This window comes from Microtus pennsylvanicus, chromosome 11 (assembly GCF_037038515.1).
Source record: "Microtus pennsylvanicus isolate mMicPen1 chromosome 11, mMicPen1.hap1, whole genome shotgun sequence".
NCBI lineage: Eukaryota > Metazoa > Chordata > Mammalia > Rodentia > Cricetidae > Microtus > Microtus pennsylvanicus.
In genome coordinates, this window is record NC_134589.1 from 32657416 (window position 1) to 32678787 (window position 21372).

Below are 21372 nucleotides of genomic sequence, written 5' to 3' on the forward strand. Positions count from 1 at the left end.
AGGTCTCTGTAAAAGCAGTATGTGTTTTTCCAGTCCTTTATAAAGAAAACACACAAATACTTCACAGGGGACCCAGGTCCACACATGGCTGTGTATATACAAATAAAGCAAAAGATTGGTCGGTTGTTTTGTTTTTGTTGTTGTTTTTGTTTTTTGTTTTTCGAGACAGGGTTTCTCTGAAGCTTTGGTTCCTGTCCTGGAACTAGTTCTTGTAGACCAGGCTGGTCTCGAACTCAGTATAGAGAGCAGGGCAATTCATACGCTGATAAACACACCCGGTCAACACTTGTGGGCCCAGCCAATACTGACTACTTATCTCAATCTGTTTCCAAGTCCTGGAAACAGTGTGCTACACAGAGCCCCACAGCTGAAGTCCCCCCACTTAGGGCTGAGCTGCCCTCCTAGAGTAAAACGTACACATTCGCAAACATACACTTTGACATTCTGCAGATTAAATGAACAGCATCTTCACTGATCCAACAGCTTCCAGATCATATGGAACTCGGCTAAACCACACTTTTGACAGCAGACTTGAGTCAAAAAGCAAATGATGAAAACTCTTTTTGAGACACTATCTTGCTATGTAGCCCAGGCTGTTCCTGAACTTATAAACTTCTTATCTTTAGCCTCCCAGGTGTAAAGTAAACCGCCGTGTTATGAAAATGATTATAAACCAATAAGACTTCTTGAAGGACTCAAACATGCTAACTCAGCCTGGAAATTGAGTTCAATATGATTTTATTTAAAAATCTGCAAAGCTGAAGGAGGGATCCAAGTTTTTGTTAAAAGAAAGCAATTTTCACAGGTTTTTTTGTTTTTTCAAGACAGGGTTTCTCTGTAGCTTTTAAGAGCCTGTCCTGGGACTTGCTCTGTAGGCTGGCCTCGAACTCACAGAGATCCACCTGCCTCTGCCTCCCAAGTGCTGGGATTAAAGGCGTGCGCCACCACCGCCCGGCAATTTCCCAGTTTTTTATTCAGCCTTTAGCTTTGCTGAGTGGTAACAGAAAAGAAAGTTTCTGTTCAAGATCCTCGCTTCAGCATGCTGAGCCAGGCTCCTGGCATCCTGTGGCAAAGCCACCTGCCGCCGGTCTGAGGTTCATGGCCAGCGTCTGGCAGTAGGACGCCTGCTCTCTTCCAGGCAATACAACACAGTTGTCTTGCCACTGCTCTCCACACAGGGCCCTGGGGATCCTGTATTTTACCATTGGAAAAGTGTGAAAGGTTCCTTAGCTCATCCTCTGCACTGAACCCACCTCCCCCAGGTCTTGAGGATGATGAGCATAAAATGCTCGGAATGCGTGAGACGCCCTGCGCTTACAGAGCGACTCACAGGTGAAAAAATTAGGTCAAGAAACATGCCTTAGTATTTCAAATGTGACCCTAAAGAAAAGCAAACACAAGATGCACAGCACGATCTCACATGTGTACTGTAAACTACTGACGACTGCTGCTGGCGGGCCCGAGGTGGAAGAGAGCAAGCACACTGCCATACTGGTCTGCCCACAGGGCAGTTTTCAATGGCGCTACTGAATTTAGCCGAGGGAAATAAAGGTCTACGAACAAACACCCATGTTACTCTAAATGGTGAGGTAGATTCTTTTTCTCGTATGGTAAAGAGAAGATAACAGAAAGTCCAAACGATAGTTGATCTTCTTTTTGAAACTTCAGGCTGTGGTCACGGTCACAAACAATTCTTATGGAATGCGAGGCCACGAGGTTGGAGGTTATGTGGAGACACCCTATTTACTTGAGATACTACTTGAGGAGTCAATAATCAGTCTCGGCTCAATCAGTTCTTTCCAGAGTACAGTGATCTGTGGAAAAGCACAAAACACCCATTTAACCAACTCATTTTGACATCACAGAGATCTGCAGCTATAAATCGGAGGTTAGTTAAATAAATTTCTGTGCAGAATGGTTGAATAATAAGAATAATTTCAATACTAGTAAGCTGAGTTTAGTTATGCAGCTAAGTTTTACATTAAACATATTTCAGCCTTTGGTTTAGAGTCGAGTCTGGGTGATGAGAAGGCTGCTACGAGATATCAGAAGGATTTGCCTTAGCCAGGCGTGGTGGTACACGCCTTTAATCCTAGCTCTTGGGAGGCAGAGACGGGTGGACAGGTGGATCTCCATGAGTTCAGTTCAAGGCCAGCCTGGTCTACAAGAGCTGGTTCCAGGTCAGGCTCTAAAGCTACAGAGAAACCCTGCCTCAAAAAACCAAAAAAAAAAAAAAAAAAAAAAAAAAAAAGGATTTGCCTTATAGACTGTAGAGGCCCAAAGAGACCAAAGGTCAGAGAGTTTGGAACTGGTTTTTAGTTCATTCGAGGTTGTTGTGCTTCTACCTCAAGCAAAGATCCACCTATATGTAAATCGAGTTCTGCTCGCGCCAGACTATCGTCCACAGGTGTGGCTAGTTGCCAGCCCTTGTGCTGAAATAGGGAAGTAGTTGGTTCCTTACATAAAACAAAAGTCTAAGGATCCAACTAAGTTCTAGTTCCCTTTATGGAAATAACTTGGGATTCCACCCAGGAAATGGTTTGCCTGGAGTGTCTAGGGCGTGAGTCTAGGCAATGAGCAAGGAATGTAGCCCTTGAGTTTCAGTTTGTGTGTTAATGCAGTCTTTTGTTTCACTCCTACCTTTTGAGGGCAGGAATATATTAACCTTTTGGAAATTAAACACGGGTGAATTTTTAGTACTCACTGAAAAATTCCCTCCTGATCCTATCCTACATGTTTCTATGTTTTATTATTTTTGTTCGCATCTTCCTATTCTTTCCTATAGTTTTAAATTCCCACGCCTCCACTCTGGAAAACGGCATTTTTAGTGAGGCTGGCCTTCGACAATAGAGAGGTGGCTCTGGGGGCTAGATGGGGCCTAATGGCCAGCATGAGGTGGCTGATCACCTTTCTGGGCCACTCTCTAGTTAATTTACCCTAGTCTGCCTAAGACAGGAACTACCACACAATTTACCAAGAGAGACACCCCAAGCACTGGGTAAGGGTGAGTGATGAGAGCCATCTAGTGTCAAAAAAGAAAAACTACAGGTCTTCTGCTCGCAATTTTTCTAGACATATTTCAACAAAAATTGTAAAAAATATTGCAAACAGGGGCTGAGAGATGGCTCAGAGGTTAAGAGCACTGCCTGCTCTTCCAAAGGTCCTGAGTTCAATTCCCAGCAACCACATGGTGGCTCACAACCATCTGTAATGAGATCTGTTGCCCTCTTCTGGCCTGCAGGCATACACGCAGAAAGAATACTGTATATTTAATAAATAAATAAATATTAAAAAAAAATATTGCAAACATAGAAGTATAGGAGATGAAGCCTTTAATCCCAGCACTTGGGAGACAGAGACAGGTGGTTCTCTGTGAGTTCGAGGCCAGCATGGTCTACAGAGCAAGTTTCAGGACAGGCTCCAAAGCTACAAAGAAACCCAAAAAAACAAAATAAAACAAACAAACAAACAAAAAAAAGAATAACCAAACAAAAAAGTATAGATGATACTTTCACAAACCCTAAGAACATGTTTCTAGGAAGAAATCCTAAGAGGCTCTTCTATCTTAAAACACAGTCTGGTTGGGTCTCTACAGGCTTAAGAGTTCAGACAAAAAAGAATTTTCAGCACTGAAATATATATAATGGCAAAATAAGCAAAATGTTTCAAATATGAGTACAGAGAGGAAGCCAAGGAGCTACCGCCAGCAACTGACTGCTAGCTCTGAACGGAGGGAAACAGAGACCATGTGCTCTGTCCCGTACGTGAGGGCTGGCAAGGTGGCTCAGTAGAGGAAGGTGCCTGCTGCCAAGCCTGACATCCTGAGTTCAATCCCCAGGATCAACATGGTGGAAGGCAAGAACAGACAACTGAAAGTTGGCTTCTGACCTTCACATGCATGTGGTGGCATATGCACACACAATAATAAGCGTAATCTAACATTAAAATAGAGTATCAGAGGACAGAATCACCACGTTGTCATTCTGTATGACATCTATGCCACTTAGGCCGGGACTGGGGAACCTGAGGGACAGTAACAACTTGTGATGACAGAGGTTTCTGAGTTCATATTTCTTCTTGAGCTGAGTTTGGTCACATGGTTAAGCTGAAGCTACAGCAATGGCTCTCAGGGTATTTGGTAATATAAAGTCTGACATACGCCTCTTTCCTACGGGAACCTACACAAGTAGAATTTTCAGTAAGCACTATGCTTTTATACAAGGTGTGTGTGTGTTGTCACGTGGGCTCTGGGAGGTCCGTGGTAGCACCTTGTTTTGGAACTTGTCACTTGTTTGCTATTCCACAGGAAGATTAAATGCCCCAGAGCCCCGATCCTCCAGGGTTTTAACACAAGCAGTTCAGGAAGCTATAATGTCACCTTTCATACTCCGCCCCCTCCCCCCATCAGTCAAAAGTTTTAAGAGCAGCTCGCCTACCCGCCTCTCCTGTGTCACGGCATACTCCACCACCTCGGTTCCGTTTTCATTGTGATAGACCAAATCAAACTTCCCAGGTTCTTTCACAGCTGAAACCAGAGGGTAGAAGGACAGTAAGTCATATTTATATCTCCATGGTTAAAATGTTCCCCACGAGGATTTCCAATCACTGGGAAACTCGTGTAAAGGCTGGGGACATACAGGAAAGTGTGGTATACTGCTTATAAGACACGGCCTGTGCCAGCAACAGGATTTTCTTATCATTTATCAGAGATAACCGTCCCTTCATCAGAATGACACGGGTTTGAAAAACCCAGAGTACATCCAATACAAAATGTGCAACCACAAAATAATCCCCAAAGATAATCTTTGTTTAACAAGGGAAGGTATGGGATGCTGATGTTTTCAAAAACTCATGTATGTCTAAACTCGGAACATGAGCAGGTTTCAGCCTTGCACAATAATATGGGATCAGAAAAATGATCATACAAGCTAAAACCATACAAACAGAATTTGAGGCCAGCCTGGTCTACAGAGCAAGTTCCAGGACAGACAGAACTGTTTCATAAAGAAACCTTGTCTCAGAAAAAAAAAATCATCAAAACATTGAAAATCTCACCAGGGATACAGCTCAGTTGGCATTGTGTTTATCTAGCATGCATAAAGCCTGGGGTTCAATTCCCAGCACCCCATAAAACCATGCATGGTTGAGGTCATCTGTAATCCTAGCACTCAGGAGGAAACTCAGAAGTTCAAGGTCATCACTGGCTACAGAGCAAGTTCTACTCGTGGATCTAAGAGACTCCAGCTCAAAACACGGGGAGAGCCGGGTGGTGGTGGCGCATGCCTTTAATCCCAGCACTCGGGAGGCAGAGGCAGGCGGATCTCTGTGAGTTCGAGGCCAGCCTGGTCTACAAGAGCTAGTTCCAGGACAGGAACCAAAAGCTACGGAGAAACCCTGTCTCGAAAAATCAAAACAAAACAAAACACATGGGGAGGAGGAGCAGCGAAAGGGCTCGGCAAACAAAAGTGCTTGCTGCACAAGCCCAGGACTTGAGTGTGGTCCCCAGGACCTACGCGGTGGACAGAAGAATTAATTCTTACAAGTTCTCCTGACTAGTGCATGTCTAAATACACACATACAGACACACACACAGACACACACACACACAAAATACATGTTTTAAGAAAAAACTGGGAGTGGGGGGACAGGACACAGGAGAAAGCAGAGGGGGTGGAAGGTGGAAGACGGGTAAAAATGATGTGAATACAGTCTCATGTATGAAATTCTCCAAAAACAAAACCCAAAAAACTGAAATTAAAACAAACACAACAACAAAACCCCCAAACTTTAAACATCTTTACTGTATAAAGAAAAAAAAAACTATAAAACACATAACGTGTACTTGGATCTAGAAGAGCAGGCAGAGAAAACAAAAGCATCTACCTCTTTGTGCGTGGGTGGATACTTGCCTCCTGCAGCTTCCACACATCATTCTGTGCCTTGTGGATAGGCATGCTCCCTTCAAAGCTCAGATCCTCTGAGCTCCTAATACCACGCAGCAGCTCAGCTCTGATAACTTCGTTTCTCTCTCTCTCTCTCTCTCTCTCTTGTTGTTTTTGAGACAGGGTTTCTCTGTGTAGCTCTGACTGTCCTGGAACTTACTTTGTAGATGAGGCTGGCTTGAATTCACAGAGATCCACCTGCCTCTGCCTCCCAAGGGCTGGATTAAAGGCAAACACCATTGCTGAGTTTCCTTTTGATCTTTTATAGCTGATCTATGCAAACAGTTGAATTGCAGTTTTCTTGTAACCTCCCTAACTAAGCATTCAGTTTAGGTTTCCAAAAGCAACTGTTCTTGCAATTCACATTCACCAATACTTATAATCTCCTGTCAAAGTGTATGACAGTGATAAGAACTACCAGCCAGCAGGACGGTGGTGGCGCACGCCTCTAATCCCAGCACTTGGGAAGCAGAGGCGGGTGGATCTCTGTGAGTTCGAGGCCAACCTGGTCTACAAGAGCTAGTTCCAGGACAGCTAGGGCTGTTACACAGAGAAACAAACAAACAACAACAACAAAACCCAACCAATCAACCAAACAAACAAAAAACAAGCAGCCCAAAGTCTGCATCCAAGGAGAAGGTGCACAGGTTCCCAGGGCTACAGAGTGCTGACAGGTGGTGGAGATCAGAGAACGGTACTTATCCTGGGGCCAGGCGAGTGGAGGCCAAGGGAGGGCACAGCTCTAGGTGTGAGACTGCTCAGAAGGCACTGTGGGGTGGAGGCTAGCGCACCACACCTGCTTCTAAAGACGCACCTGGTAAGGATGAGAGGACTTCTATTTCCACTTGCTGGGTCTCTGGGTCAAGGCTTAGAATTTTTCCTTCCTTCCAAAAATAAAAGACCAAGTCAAAAATCTCCACATAAAGCACTAAAGGACACTAAGTAAGTAGACAGTAAAATTATTTTTTTGTAATATAAATTTATCTCAACAAATCAACATGTAGGGGAATAGAAAGAAGCAATTCTACCTGAATATACTGAAATATCGTTAAAGGTAAAATAGATAAACGTTAGTCATGACTGATGGATACATACAGCAGCTGACAAAAAGAAAACAATTATAACAGGTCCCCAAAATTGATGGGGTGAAAGGAGGAAGGCAGGCTAAAGCAATGTGTTCAAGCGAGGACCAGCATCACAGCTTTCATTGGGAGAGCGACACAGAAACAGTGGTGCTTACCGGGTTCCTCGCACTGCAGGGGCCACTCTAAGCCCTATGCATAGCCCCGCCCCCAGCAGGGACAGGAAGGCACGTTGCTAGGAAACCTGGTCCGTCCTACTTACCCAGCACCCCACCCCACCACGGGCACTGAGAAACTTCTCAACAAAGAAATGGCGCCAAAAGCCCAATTACCCATTTCTGGTAGCTGATGCAATCTGCCTTTCTGACATGACCAGCCCACCCAAGTGCCCACCCGGGGGCTTGTTTTCTGACCATTCTTGGGTACAATCCCAACACCTGGCTGGCATGCCATTAACCCTCATCTATATAAAACCTCCCTACCTTAGTTCAGGCACATGACTTCTCTGGTCCGGTGACCTCATCTGAGAGCTACACCCAATAAAACCTGCATTTATCTGCTTTTAATCTGGTCTGATCTGGACTTTTGCATTGGCAGAAACATATCAAACACCAGTGCACATAAAATAAAAATAACTCATAAAAAAAAAAAACTTAAACTGGGCGTGGTGGTGCTCCCTTTAATCCCTGCATTTGGGAGGTAGAGTCAGACAAATCTCTGAGTTCTAGTTCGAAGCTAGTCTGGTCTACAGAACAAGTTCCAAGACAAGACAGTCAGGGCTACACAAAGAAACCTTGTCTCAAAAAGCAGACAAACAAAAACTTAAAAAGAGGACCCATTGCCCTGCCCATATGGGTGGCAGTGGTGAGACAGCTGTGGGGCCACATCCTGAGGCTAACCAATGAGCTTTTTGTTGTTTGCTTTGTAAGACAAGTTTACTTTGTGTAAAAGTCCTGGCTGCCCTGGAACTTGACTTGTAGACTGGGCTGGCCTCCAACGCACAGAGATCCACCTGCCTCTGCCTCCTGAATGCTGAGATTATAAAGGTGCCCATCACTGCCCGGCATGCAAGCACTTCTTCATGCTGAGCCTCCTCTCCAGTCCCACCACTCAGGACCTACCCTGGTTCTCTGGGTGCAGGCCAGCGGGGCTTTTTATTTACTGATTTATTTTTGAGACAGGCCCTGAGTTTGGCCCTCAGCAGCACAACAGCCCCTGTGCTCCGGGTGAGCTCATCATTCTCACCCTGTTTTCTTCTCGGGTGTCAGCCACAGAAGACTGGGAGACTTCACAGTGGCCCTCGCAAACATCCACAGAACCTCATCCTCTTTTATGACATTATTTACCAAAAGTGCCTATATTATCCATGCAAGTATTATTCAAATATACCAACACTTCATTTTTTAAAAAAGATTTAATTATTTTTTTATATATGAGTACTCTATCTGCATATAAGCCTGCACACCAGAAGAGGGTATCAGATCAAATTATAGATGGTTGGGAGCCATGATGTAGTTGCTGGGAATTGAACTCAGGACCTTTGGAAGAGCAGCCAGTGCTCTTAACCACTGAGCCATCTCTCCAGCCCCATACTCCATCTATTTAAAAACAGATCTCTCTGTGTAAGCCCAGTTCACTTCAGATTTAAAATTCTCCTGCCTCAGCCTCCTGGGTGCCAGGATTAAAGGAGGGTGCTGCTACACTGGACAAGTTTCTGACATGGTGACAGTTTAATTTTCTGTTTTTCAAGAGGTGCAGGCTCACTATATTGCCCAGCCTAGTTGTGACCTCCTAGGCTCAAACCATTTCCTGCCTCAGCCTCCTGAATAACTTGGACAACAGGTGCACCCTGCAGAACCAGCCAACTTTATAATGTTCATAGAGACAGCCTTACCTTGTAGTCAGAGACATCTGGAGAGTAATCCGATGTGAGCTCCAGAAGCTAAAAAAGAAGACAAATCCTACAGGTCCACACTGCTCCTTAGACCCTCACCCTCCTGGGGCTGCTCCCTCCTACCCCAGGAACAGGGGCCATGAAGAGGCACACACTCCCACCCACCTGGGGCCCCACCATGACTTCTGACATCGGCAGACAGTTTCTGGAGACCATTACTTAGTAAGATTAAGTAAGCTTTGTATGTTGTGGGGGGGGTGGGAATCTTGCCTTTGTTAGAGCTGGTGCTGTTTTAACATATACCTTAAACGCAATCTTTTCGCCGACTTGAGGGGCAGCTGCCAACAGTGGCAACAGACTATAGTCCTTCTTGTGTGTCTCTACAGGATTCTGGAAAACAGTCATGTGACTTCGTTACTGGAGAGAAAAGCGGAACCCATGCCATGCCACAGAGCTGAGATACACTCCATGGGGAACAGAGGAGGCCAACTCACACACAGTAAATACTTACCTGGATCACGGTGGATGAATTTGTTAGGATGTCATTTAACTGCTTCTGCTTCTGACTCTCAGAACTTCTATTTATGATGCAGGAGACAGCATGCCCACGGCCTCGACCTCGGCCCCGTGCACCCCGGCCCCTCAGTCCCTTCCCAAACAAGAAGTCCTCTCCTCGTCCCCAGCCTCTTCCCAAACTGGTGGGGACGGGTACACTGGAAGGAGGACCAGAAGCTTGTCTGCCTCTGCTTGAGTCAGAAGGCTTCCATCCCTTGACACCCGGCGTCTGCAACGTAAACCCTGGACACCCTTGTCCTGCAAAGAGGCCAGCTGTCTTTAAGAAGTCCGAGGCGCCCTCAGGGATGTTCTTGGACACCACAAACTGGTCTTCCGACTCTGAACTTGAGTCTGAACTGGATGACGAGGTTCTGGTGGCCTTGCTCTTGCCAGAGCTGAAGGGAAAGCTGGCCTTTGAGGACTGTCTGCTGGCAGCTGCGGTTTTTGTAGCTGGTCCATCTTTCAACAGCTCAGCTTTGAGTTTCTCTGAAAAGGTGAGCCCCTGCACTGTGACGCTGCAGTGGCCATCGCTGACCGACTCTGGAGAGGAATCCGAGTCTGACAGGTAGCCTGGGTTCCCTTTTGGCCCTGTGCTGCTTTTCCTCCGGGTTTTAGTGATGCTGCTTCTGGGGGAGCCTTTGGGGGAGCCTTTGGGGGAGCCCTTGGGGGAGCCCTTGGGCGAGCCACAGTTCCACTCTTTGGGTGCCTGTGTTTTGGGAGACTTGGCGGCCTTGGTCTGCTTCTTAGGTTCACATTTCTCCTTTCTTTTTGGCGACTTCTTTCTGGCCTCTTCCTCCTCCTCTTCCGGGGTGCCTGTCACTTTGCTTTTTCTCTTGCTTTTCTTCCCCACTTCATCCTGAACAGGCTTTGTCTCCAGGTCCAAGGCCTTGTCATTGTGGCTGCTGTCCTCTTGCTTTTTCCACTGCTTCTTTGAGCACTTGTAACCCAGGTCTGTTTCTTCACCCTCCACCAACTTCAAAGTCCGCTTCTTTGCTTTTCTGAGTGGAAAGTGGGAGTCGCCCCCATTGCTTACTATGAGACTCTCAGGGAGTCCTCCGTCTTCTAACTTAACCCTGTCGAAAGAAGAGAGAGGCTAGCAATCACAGCTACAGGAGGCAGTTACGTGTGCCAGGACTGCGGACCGGCACACGGCTGAGGGATGAAAGACTCTGCAAAATGATCCACACGGCACGACTTTAATGTAAATCAGCTATAGGAAGACAAATGCCACATGTGTGCATTTATATTAAGACTTTAAAAGAAAAGATCTCAAAGAAGAAGAAACTAGAATAGGAACCTAAGGAGGTGGTAAGGGAAGGTAAGACGTGCATAGACACAGAAAGACTAAATTCTTTTTTTTTTTTTTTTTTTTTTTTTGGTTTTTCGAGACAGGGTTTCTCTGTGGCTTTGGAGCCTGTCCTGGAACAGAAAGACTAAATTCTAATGTTCCTCTGCAGCACAGGCAACAGTGGTGGACACTGGCCAATCAGCCCCAAAGACCACAAGAGAGGATTTCCCTTTTTCCTTCTCTCTCTCTCTCTCTCTCTCTCTCTCTCTCTCTCTCTCTCTCTCGACAACACTAGTAGTATTGTGTGGCTTGAACTCACTATGTAGACCAGGCTGGCCTTAAACTCAGAGATTTCCCTGCCTCTGTTACCTGAGTGATGGGATTAAAGGCACGTCTGAGAGAGGACTTTTAATGACCCCATCATCAAAGAAACAGTATGAAGAAACAGATATGACAATCAATTCTGATCTAATCATTACATATTATATATACATACCCTGAAATGACACACTGTACACTACAAATATGTGCATTAACTACATGTTAATACAGCGCTTAAAAATAAAGTGTTTTCCTATTCCTGCTTAGATTCTGAATAGTTATAGTCACCCACATGCTCCATGATAGTTTGTAATGGTTAAGTTTATATCAACCTGGCAAGGCAACAGGGTGCTCAGCTCAGACACTGCATCCATGATGTCTCTGAGTTTCTGGATGACATTCCCACTGAAGTCTCAAGACTGAATAAAGGGTACAAGTCCACCCAACCCCTCTCTGCTCTCTCGGCTGCAGGTAGCTATGACTGTCTCCTTTCCCCTTCCTTCCTTCCTTCCTTCCTTCCTTCCTTCCTTCCTTCCTTCCTTCCTTCCTGTCCTAGAAGTCACTTTGTAGACCAGGCTGGCCTCGAACTCACAGAGGTCTGCCTGCCTCTACCTCCCAAGTGCTGGGATTAAAGGCGTGCGCCACCACTGCCCAGCACATACCCCTGGATCCAGCAATACCACTTTTGGGAATATACCCAAGAGAGGCCCTATCATACAACAAAAGTATATGCTCAACTATGTTCATGGCAGCATTGTTTGTAATAGCCAGAACCTGGAAACAACCTAGATGCCCTTCAACGGAAGAATGGATGAAGAAAGTATGGAATATATACATATTAGAGTATTACTCAGCAGTAAAAAACAAGGACTTCTTGAATTTTGCATACAAATGGATGGAAATAGAAAACACTATCCTGAGTGAGGTAAGCCAGACCCAAAAAGAGGAACATGGGATGTACTCACTCATATTTGGTTTCTAGCCATAAATAAAGGACATTGGGCTTATAATGCATGTTCCTAGAGAAGCTAAGTAAGAAGGTGAACCCAAAGACAAACACATAGGCATCCTCCATACTTTTTATATCACCCCCTCTGAGGCTCAGGGAACATCAAAGAGGAGAGGAGAAGGAATAATATAAGATCACGGGGAGACATGCAGCAAAAAGATGTCTTCTGACCCGACACAGCCGTTGCACTCGGGAGCTCTCACAGGAGGGTATGCGCTTACACAGGACTGGGCCTCTCAACATTTCACCTGGATGTGAGGGGGGTGTCGATGAGACCCCACCCCTCCCTGAGGGAGCTGCTAGTAAAAATTAACAGGACTAAGGAAACTGTCTCCCCCAGTGCCTCGGTCAGCAGAGCGCCTGCTGTTCCAAGCATGAGAACCTAGATTTGGAGCCCGAGTGTGCTGGTGTGTGTCTGTGATCTTAGCACCGGGAAAACAGAGACGGACAGAGGCAGGCGGATCCCTGGAGCTCACTGGCCAGGCCAACCTAACCTGGCTCTAGGTTCAGTCAGGGAGCCAGTAAAATAAGGTGACTTAGAATTGAGAAAGGCACAAAGTATCAACCTCTGCATAAATTTACACAAATGCATGCACACCCAATGCATATGTGAACACATGCATACAAGACACACACACACACAAAATGTATCTGTCAGGGGAAGACAGATGTTAAGGAGCAAGAAACAACCAAACCACAAAATCCCAAACGTTTACATTTAGTTGGCTTTTTAAAATTTTTTTGAGATTTTATTTATTATTTTCTTGTTTGGGTGTTTTGGCTGCATGTATGTTTGTGCACCATGTGTGTACAGTATCAATGAAGACCAGGAGAGGGCATCAGATCTTCCTGGGACTGTAGTGAGCTATCACATAGGTGCTGGGACCTGAACCCTGAAACCCTGAACCAGGATCCTCTAGAAGAGCAGACAGTGCTCTTAACTACTGAGTCATCTCACCAGCCCTTATATGTAGTTGATGATGATGATGATGATGATGATGATCTACACCATTTATCAGCAAGGCTCATTGCAACCCACCTCTCTAGCTCCCTGGACTGACTCTAGGCCTCAGGCTTGCTAGCTAGACAAACACTCATTCAACTACTGAGCTACATTCCCAGGCCCACAGACGTAACATATTTCCAGAGGCAGTTGTTCATCTGCGGCATTTAGGAGGAATTTTCCTGTCATTTGCTACAACCGTTACTTGTAACCGTTTTCACTGTAGTTTTGGACATCATTAACATCGTTATAAGCACTCAGGAGGCAGAGGCGGGTGGATCTTTGTGAGTTCGAGGCCAGAGAAACCGAAAAACCAAACGGGGGGGGGGGTTCTGTGGCACATTTACGCCATGCGCACAGCACACGGAGCCTGGCGGGGTGAGCACTGGCCCTGCCCTTGAGTATCAGAGCTGCTCTGAGTCTAGTGGCCCCCCGGACTCAGAAGCGCCCGAGGGAAGGATTCTCCATCCCGGCTGGACCACTCCGGATCTCATGCCTGTGCCTTTCTGCAGTGGCCGCGCGGTGCAGCCAGCGCGCCCCCGCCCGCCCGCCCGTGCCCGCGCCGCGCCGCGCGCGCCCGCACACCTGAGGCAGTCGTTGTCTCTCACCAGGCGCGCGCTCTCGGCGGGGGGCAGCATCCCCCCATCCAGGTAGAGGCCCAGGAACGCCCCGGAACTGAAGCCGAAGCGCTGGCGGATAAGACTGATGAGATCCGTGACAACTCGGCATCTGTTCAGGTCCACCAGAAGCCAGAAGACCGTGCAGTGTGGCGTGGCCGGCGGCGGATAGTCAAACTGAAGCCGTAGCCTAACCATCTCGGAGGCTGCCATCTTGCTCATGCTCAACGGAAGCCGAGAGGTTCCACAGGGCTACCGAGAGGCGTGCTCAGGCCGGCTCGTCCGCCCCGGAGGCCGGTGGCGCGCGCCGCCTAATGGCGCGAGTGTGTACTTCAGGGTCCCGTAGTGAGCTCTAGCTACTCCATTCTTTCCCAGGTCCGAATATATCCAACCTTCTGCCACCATGTCTCTTAAGATATCGGTTTGCGTATGAAAAAAAAAAAAAAGCCTGTAAAAATGGTAAGCAGCCTGACCCAATTTTTATCTTTATACACAAAAGGTCAGAAAAGCACCAAAATCCGCATGTGTTTGTCCAGGCCTAATTCTAGGGGTTTGTCCGGTGAGACCCAAAGTTCTCACGGGAGTGTCTAAAACAAAAACAAAGTCCTTGGGGCCTCACGGGTTCCGTGTGTGCTGTGTCTGTGACCAGATCAAGTGTGCTTTCCTTATCTTGAGGCAGAAAAATCGTGAAAGTGTTGAAGGCAGAAGTAAGGAATCAGAAAATTAAATAAATACAAAGTTTTTAAAAATAATTAAAATCAAGGCTTGTTCTCTATAAACAACAAAAACCAGTAACCTTTTGCTGGCAACACAGCACAGTTGATAGAGTCATTTCCTCTAATTTCCTCTAAAATGCATGTAACCCTGGGCTCCAGCCTCACCACAAAGGTAAAAATTATGACCTCTTAACCTATCTGGGAGATTTAAAAAAAAAAATGTGTGTCCTAACCCTACAAATCCATCATTTGAAACAGTACTTGTGGACTAGGTACTCTGTTACTTTAGAAGAAATTATAAGAGTGAGGTTTAATAAAGAAATTTAAAATTTTTTGTTGTTGTTACTGGCCTCACAATTTCCTTGTTTGTAATGTGAATTCAGGCTTGCTTTTTTTAAAAAAAATTATTTATTTATTATGTGTACAGTATTCTGTCTACATATATCCTATGGGCCAGTAGAGGGCATCAGATCTCATTAAAGATGGTTGTGAGCCACCATGTGGTTGCTGGGAATTGAACTCAGGACCTCTGAAAGAGCAGTCAATGCTCTTAACCTCTGAGCCACCTCTCCAGCCCTAATATATTTTTTTTAAAAATTTAATGTTCAGAGAAGTTAAGCAATGCCACCCCAAGTTCACTAAATCAGTGAATGGTTGGTCCGTGGCAGTCAATCGACACTGGAAAAAAAAAAGTTTTCTTATGATTCTAATCCTGTAGGTCTTCCGGATTAAATTACCATTACTTTCGATTAAATCACAATTACTTTCTTTTGATGTTGGGGTCAAAACCGAAGAGTTGAATTATACATGCGAGGAAAATGTCTTCTCACCCAGCTACATTACCATCACCGTAGTTAATGGTGCACAGCTAATCAAAATAAAATAAAAACGAAGTGGGACATGGTGGCACGTGCCTTTAATCCCAGCACTCAGGCAGCAGAGGCAGGCGGATCTCTATGCGTTCCAGACGAGCCTGGTCTACAAAACGAGTTTCAGAACAGCCAGGGCTACACAGGGAAAGCCTGTCTTGAGAAACCATTCGAACAACTAGCATACGTTAGTAACACAATAATTAAACAGAGAAAGTGAAATGACTCGTGTAGCCCCCCCCCCACAGTGGAGCACCCTCCCAGACCCCAGATTAAGCACAAACCACATACAAACACCTGTTTCACAGAGAGATACTTTATTAAGCAGGAAAGAAAAGTTAAAACAACTGCCCTCTGACTCAGGCAGAAAAACAGCAGCAAATGACGTTGCAGGTGTAACTTTTAACAGGAAAAGGGGAGGTCTGTGTTAGAATGGGCAAGGATGGGGTGGTAGCGGAGATAGAGAGAGGAGGATGAAGGGGAAGGGTACAAGGGAAAAGGGAAAGGGTGTGGGGGGAAAAAGGGCCAAGGAAGCTTTCTCTCTCCCCCTTCATAACCCACTAAATAAACTCTATTACCTCCCCCCCCCCCAAAAAAAAACCTGACCCTGACTTGACCTCAAGACCAGAACCAAGGACTTGAAATCCCACCAATCCCTGAGCTTGTCCCAGAGTCAGGCCACAAAAACTCACCAATCCCAAGCCGTCCTGGAAAGCTTCGCCCTGCCCCACCCCCACATAAGAAACCCTGTATAAACGCTGCATTCTGTTCAGTTTGTTGCTGCTTCTCACCCTAGAGGCAGCCACCCTCCTGGATTCTTCCTTCCCAATAAATCTCTCGTGTGAGGTTGGTTGTGTGGTGGCACTTTCACTGGAACCGAGTCCAGCTGTGACAACTTTCCTGAGAACAGAGCAAAACTATAACACTTCTACACTTCTGCTGGTGAAACTTTTCCCTAGAGGAGCAGAGCTGTTACATCTTTCCTGGGGAAACCCTTCCCTGGGGGAAACCCTTCTCCAACAGAGTAGAGTTGCTAACATTTGCATTGAGGAACCCTTTCCCTGGAGCCGACCTGTAAGCTGCAACAGTTACAATGACTTCACCGGTTTTCCTTGGCTCCCGACTGCCAGGAAACATTTTCATCAGAGCTGCAATGATAACATTTGATGTCAGGAGTGGAATGGGTTCTCCTGGTGCCTGTGCTGCCCATCATGATCTGAGATGCAAGGGAACCCTAGCCCTCATTTCCAGTCCACTGGCAACAGACTCACCTTCCAGCTCACCAGTCACTCAGCACCCCATCCACCAGCAGCAACTGGGTAAGTTGCTCCTCTGGTCGGTGTAAACATTTTCCTGAGTCTGAGGAAGGGACCACGGAGTGTCCAGCATTTCTCTGATACTCTTGGAGGTGGAGGTATCTTCATCCACATTCTTTAAGGCTATGGCTGGCCCTCTTCACCTGACCCCATCCCACCACTGATATGGGATTCCCCTCTGTATGCTGTAAATATCATTGGTTGATAAAGAAGCTGCTTTCGGCCTACTGCAGCTCAGAATAGGGCAAGGTAGGAATTCCAAGCAGATAGAGGAGGAGAGAGTAGGCAGAGACAAAGAGAAGCCATGTAGCCACTGCAGGAGACAGACGCTGGACACTGGACAGAACCTTACTGGTAGACCACAACCATGTGGTGATACAAAGATTAATAGAAATGGGTTAATTTAAGATATAAGAGCTAGCCAATAAGAAGTGTGAGCTAATAGGCCAAGCAGTGTTTACATTAAAACAGTTTCTGTGTGCTTATTTTGGGTCTGAGTGACTGGAAAACGAATAAACAGCCTCCAGCTACAGAGTGGAGCTCAAAGGTTTGGAGATGATGCCCATCACCCGCTTTGGGTCTGGGTGCTTTTGTGCCCACTGGGAGTCAGGAGGAAAGTAGCTGAGACAATGCTGGCGGCTCAGCGCTCCCCACCTGGGAAGGCAGTGGGATCGGATCTGCTAGGAGTGCACAGGCAAGAGCGTATGATGGATTCCACCACCATACACAGAGATACTTCCAGGCTGCACAGTGCATTGTAAGGCAGATTTTGCTTTTACTCAGATTAAAGGGGTTTATATACTACACAGTGCCACCCAGAGTTGTGGTGGTGAGGACGGCTCCCACCCAGCAGTCCCAGAGCTGGTAGTGAGCTACCTCTGCCATATTGAAAGTCTAAGAGAGTCAGGGCCAGCATTCAGGGCCACTGCAACCAAGATACTTACCATTTTAAAAGTGTTCCTGGTCAAAATTACAGATTTTGGTTACAGATTACTGATTATGGAAATGCAATACAGACAGATTCAGACAGAAATAAACTTCTGAACACCGTGTCTTTAAAATCTGTATGTAGGGCGAACAATGAGAGCTGATGAGACGCCAAGGACAATGGCAAGGGGTTTTGATCCTACGTAATGTGCTGGCTTTGTGGGAGCCTAGCCAGTTTGGATGTTCACCTTCCTAGATATGGACGGAGGGGGGAGGACCTAGGACTTACCACAGGGCAGGGAACCCTGACTGCTTTTTGGACTGGAGAGGGAGGGGGAAAGGAGTGGGGGGAGGGGGAGAAGGGTGGGAGGAGGGGGAGAAGGGTGGGAGGAGGGGGAGGGAAATGGGAGGCTGGGAGGAGGTGGAAACTTGTTTTCTTTTTTCTCATTTTCTCAATAAAAAAAAGATTTTAAAAAAATCTGTATGTAGGCTTGGGAGAAAGAGGAAGAAGAGTATAGAGAGTTATAAAAGAAGCAAATAGTTTAAATAAATAAAGTCTTTAAAGAGACAGTAAGAAAATACAGACAGTCATAGAGTAAAGAAGTAAAGAAAAATAAGCAATGTAAAGATGGAATATACACAGAGTCTGGAATATATATATTATTGTGTTTTCTTTCAATTTTTTGACTGTGAATGAGGTAAGTACAGAGAGACATTTCATTGTATGGGCTGCTAAGCTAAACCAGCATATATACTTTAAAGGTATCTTGGCTTAATTTGGGTCTAAGGCTGTGTTGCTTTGGAAAGAAGCTTTTGTTTCCACAGAGGATGAGAACCTGTCAATTCCTTCCAGACTAATGTGTTTTGATGGACCAAGACCCCCTGAAAGGTCTCCATGAACCCCTAACATTACTTTGCCCAACAAAAACCAGGAAGCAGTTTAGAGAGAACTAAGCCCAAATCCCTAAATAGTGTTTATAAATGTTTGTTTACATTTAAAGGGGATATACTATAGAGATGAATATTTTGCACTGATATGGATCTTGGTTTATTGATACAAATTTAAGGTCAACTTTGTTATATTTATGATGTGGGATTCCTCTCTCTATGCTGTGAATATGATTGGTTAATAAACTGTCTTAGGCCTGCACAGGGTCTATGGGTAGGCGGGGAAAATTAAGCTGAATGCTTGGAGAAAGAAGATAGAGTCAAGGAGAAGCCATGTAGCCCCGCCAGAGACAAATGCCAGAACTTTACCTGGTAAGCCACAGCCACATGGCAATACACAGATTACTAGAAATTGGTTAAATTAAGATGTAGGAGTTAGCCAATAAGAAGTTAGAGCTAATGGACTAAACAGTGTTTTAAATAATATAGTTTCTGTGTGGTTATTTCTGGTCTGAGCTGCTGGGCTGCCAGGAAACAAACAAGCAGCCCTCCCTACAACATCTAAAATGTTTTAAGAACTCAGGACTCTTCATGACAATAAGACACATCTGCTCCTGGAAGCACCTATTACTTCAAGAGGAAGATGGGCATCAAAGAGGCTCCTAATGGAGTTTGCTAGCCATTTGGGCAAGAAACTGCTCTTGCCTGGACTGCTTGATGTTATGCTGTATGAACTGTACATGCAGGATCCACGGAAAAACAACTGCTGAACTTGCCTAAAGGTGAGACAGTCCTTTAGGGTTCCTGCTTCATAGAAGAATCTGCCAGACATTCTGCAGGACACTGTCATGCAGTACTTGGCAACATCTGTCTAAATTATGGATTGGTGCATGTGCTCTTTGACCTAGCAGTTCTAGGCGTCTAGCCTACCTCGAATCATAGGTGTTAGGCTACGTGCACAGACTCCTGTGCAATGATTTTGGCAACAACAGTTTCTAGTTTTGCAATGCTAGAGATTGAACACAGGGCCTTGTGCACACTGGGCAAGCACTCTACCATTAAGAAGTATCCCCCAGGCTGTCAACTTTATAATAAAAAGCTAAAGGCAAAGTAAGCGCCATCAACCAGGACTGAACAGAGTAGATGAGTGTACAATCCACATGAGGCAGAAGGAGGGCAGATTCCTTGTCACTGCTGGCAGGTGGCCGAAGCACCTTGCTCTGTTTCACTCCAGCTGCTGTGTGCAGATAGGCCGCAGAGAACTCATTCATCTCGGGGCCCTAGTTTACTAGTTTAACTAGTTTACTGTATTTGGATGTACCTACATTTAAAGGTAAATTACCATTCCTGTTATCACATCTACGGTAATTTATTTATCATACATACAGTGTTCTGCCTGCAGGTCAGAAGGGATATCAGACCTCATTACAGACGTTGCAAGCCACCATGTGGTGGCTGGGAATTGAACTCAGGACCTCTGGAAGAGCAGCCAGTGCTCTTAACCACTGAGCCACCTCTCCAGCCCCAGCAATTTAAATTTAGATGCTGAAATTGAAAACAGGGCTCCAAACCCAGCTGCCCATCATTGCCACAGTCTGGGGGGGACCAGCCTCCAGCAGCACAGGGCTTTGACTTTTCCATCTGAGGGGAGTTAGGGGAAAAGGCACTCACAAACTCTCTTGATGATTTCCTTCCTTATTTTCTCTCTCTATTCTCTCTCTCTCATGTTTTTTCCCCCACAGATTTTATACCCCAACAAAATCATCCAGACAATACAAGAATCAAAACAGTTGCATTCCGTTTTTCAAGTGAATGATTAAAGGTAAAAACATGTTTTTTCCTCTCCCTCACATGACTAAACATTTTATGTATTACAGGTGAAAAACATATTATCCTAAAAACCCACATACATTCATACCCAAGCAACTTGTTATAGATTAACTGTGCGGGCAAGCAATGAGTTCTTGTCAGGTCTTTTGCCAGCAGGCTGCAATTTGCAGTTACAAAGAAAGGGCCAATTACTTTATCACTTATATTGAAAAGTAGTCTTATAAGGAATTCTAAAGGAATCACAAGCCTAAACTTTTACATGTGACAAAGAATCAGTCAACATTACTTTAAGTCTTTTGGGTGCATTCCATTCACTAATAGGGTTGTTTTTTTGTATAAGGAGATTGAGGGCAGAAATGGGTATTAGGAATGAATCATCACCTTTGGTCATCAACCAAGCCTAGCAAGGAGAGTGCGTCAGCCAGTAATAATTGTAATAATTGAGCTGCTTTGTTCTTGTTCCCTGACCTTTTTTTTTTTTTTTTGACAGGGTTTCTCTGTGTAATAGACCTGGCTATCCTGAACTTGAGCTTGCTTTGTAGACCAGGCTGGCCTCGAACTCACCGAGATCCACCTGCCTCTGCCTCTCAAGCGCTGGGACTAAAGACATGCCCACCACCGACCAGCTCAGCTATGTGCCTTTGTTTTAACTTGGTTATTGGGCTTTTCACCTCAAAGTTACTTAACTAAAACATCTTAGTCTAATTTTGTTATTTTCCAAAGCTTTGTTTTAGCTGTGATGCACTCCAAGACCTGTGAACGTATCTCCCAACAGTAAGATTAAAAGAATTTAAACTAGTTGAGCTACAGGGACTCAACTGTTAGCCATTAACTTGAGCTACAACCCATGCAGCTCCTTAGGTGAGACTCAGACCCTGGCTGCGAAACATAATTTCGTATTTATTTTTATTCATCAAAACTCTGTGTAAGTGATCAGTATTGTCATCAAATCAAACAGTTCAGCTTAGGGAGGGGTCATCGTCTTGACAAACCACAGGTAAAAATGCCCAGCAGAACGGGATGTTTCCAAGAGATAAGCGGAGATCTCCCCCCATCCACTCACACCATGCTAGACACCAGAGAAAGAGAGCTACAGCAGACATGTAAAGACACCG

At 45.5% G+C, this 21372-nt stretch overlaps 1 protein-coding gene across 1 annotated transcript; it reads right to left on the reverse strand.

Moving 5' to 3' along the window:
• Nucleotides 1-721: 721 nt before the first annotated feature.
• Nucleotides 722-13933, reverse strand: Coil (coilin). Its single transcript, XM_075991140.1, has 7 exons — nucleotides 13680-13933; nucleotides 9430-10546; nucleotides 9222-9308; nucleotides 8919-8966; nucleotides 6757-6826; nucleotides 4437-4525; nucleotides 722-1814 (listed from the first exon to the last, which is right to left on the reverse strand). The coding sequence occupies exons 1-7, from the start codon at nucleotides 13931-13933 to the stop codon at nucleotides 1740-1742; spliced, it is 1740 nt and encodes a 579-aa protein (XP_075847255.1). The 3' UTR covers nucleotides 722-1739.
• Between the last annotated feature and the right edge of the window lie 7439 nt (nucleotides 13934-21372).